Source organism: Podarcis pityusensis, assembly GCF_964106645.2.
Source record: "Podarcis pityusensis genome assembly, chromosome: 6".
Classification (NCBI taxonomy): Eukaryota; Metazoa; Chordata; class Lepidosauria; order Squamata; family Lacertidae; genus Podarcis; species Podarcis pityusensis.
Genome location: NC_138030.1, coordinates 60010677 through 60021652, shown reverse-complemented (window position 1 = coordinate 60021652; position 10976 = coordinate 60010677). Strand labels below are relative to the sequence as shown.

The following is a 10976-nucleotide window of genomic DNA, read 5'->3' as shown; positions in this document are numbered from 1 at the left end:
AAGGTACGGCTGTATAAAGGATTACATACTCTTTCTAACTTTCTCTCTCTCTCTCCCCCCTTCATTCAGCTTTCAGAAAAATATGGCAATGTCATCAGCCTTCAGTTTGGAAATCTGTGGTTTGTAGTTGTGAATGGATTGCACCTGGTGAAGGAGGTTCTTGTCCATCAGGGTGAAAACTTCGTCGATCGTCCAAGCGTTCCTCTTGATGATGAAGTCTTTAAGAAGCTTGGTGAGTTTTTTACAATATGGTCAACTGTTTAAACTTATAGAACTTTTAAAAGTCTGCCCTAATTGTACAAGCCCTTAGAATGTTTAATAACATTATATTTTCACGACTGAGGATTAGATTTTTTTTATTTGCATTTCCTGTTTCATTTCACCAAATGAAAGCAGTAGCATTAATGTGCGTCAGAGAAGCATACCCTCTCAACTGTTCAGATTGACTGAGCTTACCATGCATTGGGTAGCAAGTCCAGATTTTTGCAGTTTTCTCTGCCATAATGCTTTTTTGAATATTGTATATTGTTTTTAATTACATTTGCATTTTCATGCCTTTTTGTCTCTTTTTTTTTTTAAGTGGATAGCTTCATTTCAGTTCATTTGTTCTTTAAAGAAGTGAGAATAGTGTTGCGTTGCAAAGCAATCTAATAAAGAATAATATCCTTGAAATTTGTATTGGGAGCCTTGGAAATGGATCCACATAATCTTCCCTCCACCCTGCTAGTCTACATTCTCCCTAAGTTTGTGGCATGCTGGTGGCCTGAAAGGAGCTGGAAACCAGTTCCTTTACAACAAGACAGAGATAGACTGAAATTGCAGAGTTTTGAAAAACTAAAAAACAAAGTGCGAGACTGGCTTCATTATTATCAAATAATGGAGGTATTTAAATTGGACAGGAAAATTGGCTTCCAGGTGGAAAGATCCAAATTAGAAACAGAATTGTTAGAACCCAATACTAAGAACTTGTCAAGAATGTATAACTTGCTGCTGAAATGGAATACTCAAGATGAAACGGTAAAATCGGCTATGATTAAATGGGCACAGGACGTTGGCCATAACATTATGTTTGCTGACTGGGAACAGTTATGGACCACAGGTATGAAATTTACGGCATGTAATGCCTTAAGAGAGAATATTATGAAAATGATATACAGGTGGTACATAACCCCAGTCAAGCTTGCGAAAATCTATCACTTGCCCGATAACAAATGTTGGAAATGTAAAGAAACTGAAGGTACATTTTTTCACCTTTGGTGGACGTGCCCAAAGATTAAGGCTTTCTGGGAAATGATATATAATGAATTAAAAAAGGTATTTAAGTATACCTTCCCTAAGAAACCAGAGGCCTTTCTCCTGGGCATAGTAGGCCAAATGGTGTTAAAAAAGGATAGAACTTTCTTTATGTATGCAACAACAGCAGCAAGAATACTCATCGCAAAGTATTGGAAGACACAAGAACTTCCCAAGCTGGAGGAATGGCAGATGAAACTTATGGACTATATGGAATTGGTGGAAATGACTGGTAGAATTCGTGACCAGGGAGAAGAGTCGATGGAGGAAGACTGGAAGAAATTCAAAGACTATCTTCAGAAACACTGCAAAATTAAGGAATGTTAGAGTGATGTTGGACTGAAAACAAGTGGTTTCCAGCTGTACAGGTTAAAGTTAAGGATAGATTAAGATTAAAGATCAAGATTAAAGATGTTTAAAGAAATGGAAATTTGATAATAAAAGGGAAAAATTTAAAGTTGTATGACATTAAGATCAAGGATTAGGTTTAAAAAAGTTGAAGTTATATATCTTAACGTGTTATTAAATTAAAGATTGGGATTAAAAAAGTGGAAAAGAAACTGCTGGACAAACAATGTAGATTGGAATACAAAAGAGGGAGGTATGAGGAAGTCCAGAAAATAAGTAATTTAAAATTGGAAATGGAAAAGAGTTTGCTTTTAATTGCTATGTTTTGTGATTTTATTGTTAAGTTTTGTATTGTTTTTTGTGTGTGTTGTTTTTCTTTTTTTGTTTGTTTAAAATTTTAATAAAAAAAATATTTTTTTTTAAAAAAAGGAAACCAGTTCCTTTACCAAGTTACTTCCTTAGCAGAATGGCTGATCAGGCAATTTGTGCTCACAGTTCAGTGAATTTCAGATGACCATGGTACATGCCTGCTTATTTAGCCTAACTGCTGTGAATTTGTGACAAAGGCATCAGAATGTCAGATTCAGCAGTTCACCCTCATACCTGCTCTGGGGTTGTACTTAGGCCCTCATCAGGCATCATGCCACTCCTGAGATAAAGGAGAAAGTGCATTTGGGGAATATGCACACTATCTCCATCTCCTGTGTTCCACCAGCCTGCCCAAACCCACTGGCCCTCCATGGAGAACAAACTTCTGTGGCAGAAAGTCAGTTGCAGTCATGTACATTCCTTCTGCATTTTAGAGCACTGCATGATCAGGCAGCCTACGACAATCTCCATTTGCCCTCCAGCTCAGTTAGTCTTCAGTTACACTTGAAGGGCTTAGTTCCTCCAAAAGCAGGTCTCAGCAAGTCCTGTGGTCACTTTCTGCCACTACCCCCTCCCTCCCAGACATTGCCTTTTTGACAATGCCAGGAACTCTCCAACCACAAAGTCTGACCTTCTGACTTCCATGAAAAGCATCAACACTACCAGGAAACCTCCAACCACAAGATCTGTTCAGTTCAACATTTCCTAAGAAGAGCAGGTATCAGCTAAGGGGGTCGTGCTGCTTGCAAGCTGAGTCTGACTGAGAGAGAAGCAATCATGGCTGCACTGACCCCTACAACTGCACTTACTACTTGCATAAGTGGTCATGAGTGGGGTCACTGACATGGACTGGGGTATGGAAAGAGTGCTGGAACACCTAATGCCTCATTAAAGCTGCTGAGTTAAGCCTTCCCGGTGACTCTGACTATCTGTATAAAGGATGGAGAGGGCAGTGGGAATGGAAGCAGTGTCCTTTGAGGTGTCCAGGTCCATGGATGCTCCATGTATTCAAATAGCAGAAGAGCCCTACAGATGAAATATTTTGGGGTTTTTTACATGTTCTCATTCTCCCCCCATTTTTTTTTTTGAAATGCTGCGCTTTTGCTCTATCAGTGTTCCCAAAACCTTTCACACAGTGAAATAAAGTTAGTATTAAAATACTATACAAACAGTAAAGCAAATGAAAAGCAACAATGAAACAGCTGCAGCAGATGCAGCAGCAAAGTCAACTTTGCAGTCTCTTCAGTATGATATAAGCAGGCAAGCCAGATAGCTTAGGGGAGAGAGGAGTCCTCTTTTATAATTAGAAGGTCTGTTAACTCTCCTAGCTTACTATTTGCAGTTGCTCATTTTAAAAGTCCTTATTTGCTATATGATGATAATTCTTCCTATTTAGGATTGATCTTCTCTAATGGCCCTGGTTGGAAACAACAAAGACGATTTGCCTTATCAACTCTCAGAAACTTTGGTTTGGGCAAAAGGTCTTTAGAAGAACGAATACAGGAGGAGAGCCGATACCTAACAGATGCAATTGAAGCTGAGAATGGTGAGCACCAGAGCCCATAAACCATTGGCACCATCTGTGATATTAAAGCTGTCTGAATTCGGGTCAAGACACTGCTTTGCAGTGGTTTTGTTCCTACCTGTATGGTCATTTCCAGAGGATGATTCTTAGGGAGTGTAGGTCAGCCCCATGTGGGGTTCCCCAGCGTTCAGTTTTATCCCCCATGATGATTAACATCTACATGAAATTACTGAGTGGGGTCATCCTGAGCTTTGGAGTACATTGTCAGTGATATGCTGAAGACACACAGCTCTGCTTCTCCTTTACATCTGCAGGTGTGGCAGTGGATGTGCTGTTTTGTTCTATTGTGCATCTCTTTTCTGCCTCCGATTAAGATGGTCCAGGCCATCCTAGTTAGCCACTTCTACAGAAATGCCCTTTCCTAACCTCCTGCCTTAGCCAGATCTTGACTGATGATCTCACAGATGAGTATGCTAGAAAGTTGTATAAAACTCCAACACTGCACCTTTATCTTTCAGATACCTTCCACCTGTAGAATATTAGCTATGTCCTCCTGTCGCGGAATAATCCCAGCCTATAAAGAAATATAAAGAAGGCAAATGCTCACTTGAAAGTACAATGTGCCTAATGTCTTATACATAACTCTATCCCACAGAGTCCTTTAATTACTGGGTGTAACGTTCATACTAAATGGTTTCTTCTGTTCAAAGATCCAACCCTATCCACACCCACCTACATTCCCCACATTTTGTTCTTGTTATATGGAAGCCATAAGCACTCTTATTTCTCTTCTACCATCTTTTCCTCCCTCCAGGGCAGCCATTTAACCCTCACTTTCAGATTAATAATGCTGTTTCAAATATCATTTGTTCTATCACTTTTGGGAACCGCTTTGAATACCATGACAGTCGTTTCCAGAAGTTATTGAAATTGCTTGATGAGGCAACGTACCTTCAAGGAAGTCGGGGTCAGGTAGGTCTTCTGTCAGAAACGCTCTGGCCCAGACAGACTCCCACATGCTGGTTGAATGTTAATTCACGTGCTGTGGGTTTTTCATGTTATGATTTCTTTCTCCCACATTCTACTCACCCAAGCATCTCTTCCTATTCATATCCCTTTGCCATCTTGCTTTGATTTAGCATTGTCTGTTGGTTGGGATGCCTTCAGTATTATAAAGCAGTCATAAAAAAAAGAACCATGTGCTAAAACACAGATTAGGCTATTGAATTGGTAATCACATGTGTAACTGAATAAAAATCTCTGCATTTGAAAAAGTAGCACACACCATGAGAAGGCTAAAACCTTCTCTGCTAGCTTTCCACAGGGAAGGAATTGGTTTTTTATTACTTGTAGGGGACATTCAAGCGTTGTTCCTGAATATTTACAGAAATAATACTAGATGGTGCACAAAACTAATGTTTATTAATCATTTATTGTTGTTGTTATTTAATATACATACATATATTCCATACATATATGTGATGTTAGTGTTTGTTTCCTCAGCTGTACGATCTCTTTCCCACTCTCATGAAGCACCTGCCAGGATCCCATCAGACTATTTTAAAAAACTGGGAGCAACTGAGATCCTTTGTGAAAGAAATCATTGAAGAACACAAAAAAGACTGGAACCCATCTGAACCCAGAGACTTCATAGATGCCTACCTAAATGAAATGGCCAAGGTAAGAGACGTAAAGGACAACAAGTATATAGTTGTTCTTCTTATTAAAAAGAATAATGATACTAGAAGAAGGCAGAGGTACAATCTAAAAGGCCAGACCTAGCTAAGTGGTTTGTCTAAGCAGCCTTTGGTGCTGGCCATATTGTTTTTGCTGACTCTGTATTTAATTTGACAAATAGGTGAAGTGTGTGTGCACTTGCGTGCACAAGTGCATATATAAATATGATTTCATGCCTTTCATGGGGTGGCATTTCCCCATTTGCCCACTAAATTTCACCACTTGTTTGTGATTTGTTAGAGCAGACAGTCAACATCACCCAAAGCATTGTTGTAGAGGCATATCATGAGATGCCATTTCCTCAGTTGTCTGTCTGAATATACTCTGTAGTCCAGACCAAACTTTGACAAGACCAAACCCATACTTTATCCCAACTTCAGTAATGTACAGGATTGTTGATGTGACCCTGCTGGGTTCTGGATACTCTTCAGGAATAGAGCTGAGGAATTCCATGGTGATCACTTGACAGATGGGACTGGAACTGGGATGATGGTGTTCGATGGCCTCTTAACACGCTGGTGCATTTTCTTTGCTTCAAGGGGGATGCTGCTCCCAGTTTCCATGAAGAAAACCTCCTACATTCTACACAGGATCTGTTTTTTGCTGGAACGGAAACAACTTCTACAACCCTGCGCTGGGCTTTGCTGTACATGGCCATATATCCAGAAATTCAAGGTAAAATTGTAATTGGCTTCTTTCCTTTTCATTACTTTGGGTTGGATTCAGTTAAGTCCTACCCACAGTTAACCCAATGAATTTAACAAACTCAGACATGCCTATACCCAATGCTTTTTTCTGGGGACACGCAGGGGTACGCATACCCCTAAAAATTTTGTGAATCTAATGGGAGAAGAAACATTTTTTTAAAAAAATTAAGTTCCTCCCCCACGATAGTGAATCGTCAGTTCCATTGAATACCATGGTGAATCATCAGTTCCGTTGCTACCACAGATGGCAGCCTATAAAATGGTGATTTTCTTGAGACAAAATGAGAGTACCCCTCAACATTTTTTAAGAAAAAAGCACTGTCTATACCCATCAGATGTGTAAAAAAAGATAGATAAGTGAAGGGAAGAATGTGAAATTCTGGCAGGTTACATGCTAAATAAAGCATAAACAGAAATTGCTGGAATACATATAGGAAAAAAACTAACGAAGAAAATAAGAGACATTTATGATTATCAATGGAGAAACAGAGCAGTACAGTAACAGAGAAACTACAAGATTTATATAAAAGAAATAATGTATTTATATTTAAAGAAAGTCAATCACTTGTTACAGAGTGGCAGGAATTATATTTGTCCTTTTGGGGAGAATAACAGTTATTAAAATGATAAAAATATTGAAAAGCCAGTTTTTATTTCAACATTTACCAATTCATTTAACCACACATGGCTGAAAGCTGAAATTATGTATGATGAGAAAACAAGAAAAAGAGTTCAAGTTCCAGTTTTAAAATTATTGTATGTCACAAACTGCAAAAAACAGTTGTAGAACCATGTTTGAATCATCGTACTATATGTATATATTTATATGTCTGATATGTGGAAGATTCCACTACATGAAGCACTTGGAAAATAAAAATTAGGTCTGGGTGAAAAAATGAGTCCCAAGGCAATGCTGAAACTCTAGCAGTGCAGCTGCTGTCTGCAACCCAAATAAAGGTGATTCCACAAATGGGCCACAATTGCACAGAAGCAACTTCCCTTCCCACCACACAATGGGCACCCAGTGATGGAACAACATGACAAGTCTCCCCTGCAATTCTGCTGCTCTTGTATTAACGACAAATCTTCTTTTCTTTGTAGCAAAAGTCCAAGCAGAAATAGATTCTGTGATTGGCCAGTCTCGCCAGCCAGCGATGGATGACAGGGACAGCATGCCCTATACCAATGCAGTTATTCATGAAGTTCAAAGAATAAGCAACATTATACCTTTGAATGTGCCCCGGATGACAACTAAGGACACTATAGTGGCTGGGTTTCGTGTGCCCAAGGTAAATGTTAAGAAGATACAGCTTTCTTATCTGCCTTTACTCTTCCATTAAGATGTGAAAACTTGAAGTCCAAGTTCTAAATGAGGGGTAGCTGATATTGTGCTGTCCAGATGTTGTTGGACTCCCAACTGTCATCAGTTCCAACCAGCTAATGGGCAGAAATGATGAGAGTTGTGTCCCAGGTTGCATCATCCCCATGTCTACCTGCAGAGTTGCACCATACCATTAGGCTGGCATTGGTTGGAGAGAAACTGGTTTGTCAGTTGTAAATCTGGACCCTTCCCACTATGGTGTTCTGCTTTGCCCATCATTTCACTCCTCTACTGCTTATGGAATTCTAGGCTTGTTTGGCATAACAGCGATGCTAGCCCTGGGGCAGATGCTAGAGTATTCTTGGGATACACCATGATCTGGAAAGGATAGAGGGATCTGAGCTAGATAAGCTTTTGTTTTCTTCAAATTCCTCTGTAAAACCGGACCCAAACCACAGTCTCTGTTTGAATAGATAGCTAGTCAGTCTGAAATTTGCTGAAATCTGGTGTTTCTAACCATAAATTTTAGTAGTCCAGCATACATTGAATATATTTTTAGATCTATATTGGAACCTGTGTTTTTGTGGAATGTAGTTGGATGAAATACTTAATAATGAAAAGCTAATCTCTCATTCAGAGCATATCTTTTCTGCACCAGAGAACAGAGTTTGACTGCTGTGATTACAAAAATATAACACAAAGAGTTCATGGACATTTTTAATCTAGCTTCTTCTTTGACAGGGAACCATAATGCTTGCCAACTTGACCTCTTTGCACTTTGACAAGGATGAATGGGAAACACCCAATGTGTTTAATCCTGGCCATTTCCTGGAGAACGGGCAGTTCAAGAAAAAGGAAGCATTTTTGCCATTCTCTGCAGGTAAAAAAAATGATGGACTCGTCATCAAAATTTCAAGAGTTACTAAATGGTGGAGGCCTAGTAGCTGAGAGCCTGGTGTAGTACTAACTATATTGTATATTGCAGAAGTTACCAAACTTTTTGGGCCAGTGGCCACATTTGACATATAAGAAAGTGATGTAGGCACCAGTCACAAAATGGCTCTCTTTGTGAGTGTGGTACAACACAAATGTTGTTGACATAGTCCCCTCCTCCAATTAGGCAGTGTGGGTTTTTGAGGGGATGTTCACAGGTGTCATAGGTGGCACTGACAGCCCACAGGGACTAGACTGGCCATCCCTCATGTATTGTTAGTTTGCTATACCCTTAGCTTAGTTAGATGCAAATTAGGTAGTGTGAATGAGGTAGATTCCAATTAAAATATTTCTCTTCAACACTTCATATGATAGAAATTTATGTACCTCAAATGTATGTATTCCAGATTCTGGAAAGCTGTGATCATATTTGTTCAGTTTTCCCATTTACTTGAGTAGGAAATGGATAAGACCGGCGTCTTCATTTATTTTGCAACAACACAATCCCTTTTACAGGTACAGTAGTACCTTGGTTGTCGAAAGGCTTGGCTCCCAATCAAATCGGCTCCCGAACACCCCAAACTCGGAAGTAAGCGTTCCGGTTCGTGAACTTTTTTTGGAAACTGAACATTCGATGCAGCTTCAGCTGCTTCCTGCAGCCAATCAGAAGCCATGCCTTGATTTTCGAATGGTTCCAGGAGTCGAAGAGACCCCTGGAACGGATTAAGTTCAACAACCAAGGTACCACTGTATTTGGTTCCTAGTCTGCCAGGGTTATTTTAAACAAGCCACTGCCACTACTGCTTTAGCTACAACTAGTTACAAAAGGAGAAGTTACTGCAGCAAAAGCTCTACACTAAAGCATTCTTTGTATCCTTGTCTTCTAGGAAAGCGAGTTTGTCTTGGAGAGCAGTTGGCGAGGACCGAGCTCTTCATTTTCTTCACTGCCCTAATTCAGAAGTTCACTTTCCAGGCTCCAAAGAATGAGACATTAAGCCGTGAATTTAGGATGGGTCTGACATTGTCTCCCCTGCCGTACTGCATATGTGCATTCTCTCGCTAAGGGGACTTACTTTATGTCATTGCCGTTTCTTTAAAAAATAGGATCAGTTTATAGTGCAGGAACAGATCTATGCCACTTGGAAGCCCTCAAGAAGTGGCAAAGTGACTCCCCCAGGTAGCCTCAGGTACCACAACCCCGCAGTCGGATCAGTCCACGCACAAGCTTCTCAGACACTGCCCAATACTACCTGATTTATAGATAGCTAACTTGTTAGCCTGTGTGGCTTGCTCGACTGGCTATGTGCAGATTATTCATTAGCCACCTCTCCCAATGCCTCATGTTCTCCAAACAATGTCTAACATCAAAGAAGGTGAAGGTACCCAGCACTGTCACATCCTTTGACAGATTAGGACACTAAAGGTTGTTCTCAGCCATCAAAGAGCTGAACAAGAGATAGAGGGGGGGAAGCAAACAGAGGCAGGAAGGATAACCATGTCAGATCACTATCTCCTAGAAATACAAATATCTTCCAGATAAATTACCCATACATCCACCCCCAAATGATTTGCACAAAATAGCTTCTAGGGAGCCCTATGCAGCCTAGGACCCACATAGCTACGGGACCGCCTCTCCTGGTATGCCCCGCGGAGGACCTTAAGGTCCACAAATGACAATATTTTGGAGGTCCCAAGTCACAAAGTGGTTAGGTTGGTCTCAACTAGGGCCACAGCCTTTTCAGTACTGGCCCCAACTTGGTGGAATGCTCTGTCACAAGAGACTAGGGCCCTGCGGGACTTGACATCTTTCCACAGGGCCTGCAAGACAGAGCTGTTCTGTCTGGCCTTTGGTTTGGACTCAGTTTGATCCCTATGTTTCCCTCCCCTTATGCTTGACTTTTAAAATGAGGCTGCATTTTAAATTGCATTTTAACCTGTATTTTAAATTGCCCCCCCTTTTCTTTCTTTCTTTCCTATTATGTTTTTACTGAAATTTTATTTGTGTTAGCCGCCCTGAGCCCGGCTCTAGCCGGGGAGGGCGGGGTGTAAATAAATTTTTTTATTATTATTACCTGTCTCAGATGCCTCCAGGCTGCAGTGGAAAATGAATAGCATGACAAGAAGCAGGATAGAAAACTGGAATTGCCAGCTCTTTAGGACCCTGGGGTCTTTCTATCAGCTAAAACATTGCTGTTTGCTCATTGGCTCAAAATAAGGAAGGAAGTTTTGCTGGTTTCTCTCTTATCTCTTGAGAGGGAGCAAACGCTTGCTTCTTTCTTGAAAGGAAGATCAGAATCAATGCTAAGGTCACCAAGAATTTGTGGGCTCTGGTGAGGTCCTGGGCCACAGCTGCTGATAGGCTTCTTCAGCTCCAGCCCATTCTGTCCCAGAGGAGAGCTGCTGGTAGGTCTTTGTACTGCAGGTTTTCAATCTGTTGAATTTGTTTCCTGACGACGGAGAAGTCCTCCCTCAGATCTTCCACATCTATCATAGAATGGTATTCTACCTTAACACTTTTGACCTTTAGCATAATTTTTTAAAAATAAATTAGCTCCTTTGCTCTTCCAGATTGTGTTTCTACATTTTGCCCATCTTTCTATCCTCTGGTTGCATTTGTTGTTTTTTTTGTCGGGGAGGTGGGGAGACATCAACAAGTAGTACCAGGACTAAGTTCACAGTCAAATTTTGTTATGCATGTTCTGCTTGCTATTATGTATTTCTTACTTGCCTGAGAAGATTTCAT

General features: G+C 40.4%; 1 protein-coding gene across 1 annotated transcript in view; it reads left to right on the top strand.

The window, feature by feature from the left end:
- LOC308479512 (uncharacterized protein) overlaps window positions 1-10976 on the top strand; it is a gene marked incomplete at its 3' end in the record, with an annotated part of 28915 nt that overhangs the window by 5702 nt on the left and 12237 nt on the right. The window contains exons 2-9 of the mRNA XM_081010222.1: window positions 70-232; window positions 3407-3556; window positions 4350-4507; window positions 5039-5215; window positions 5812-5947; window positions 7081-7268; window positions 8042-8180; window positions 9121-9293. Of these exons, the coding sequence (XP_080866348.1) occupies window positions 70-232; window positions 3407-3556; window positions 4350-4507; window positions 5039-5215; window positions 5812-5947; window positions 7081-7268; window positions 8042-8180; window positions 9121-9293 (1284 nt within the window). The remainder of the gene's footprint in view (window positions 1-69; window positions 233-3406; window positions 3557-4349; window positions 4508-5038; window positions 5216-5811; window positions 5948-7080; window positions 7269-8041; window positions 8181-9120; window positions 9294-10976) is intronic.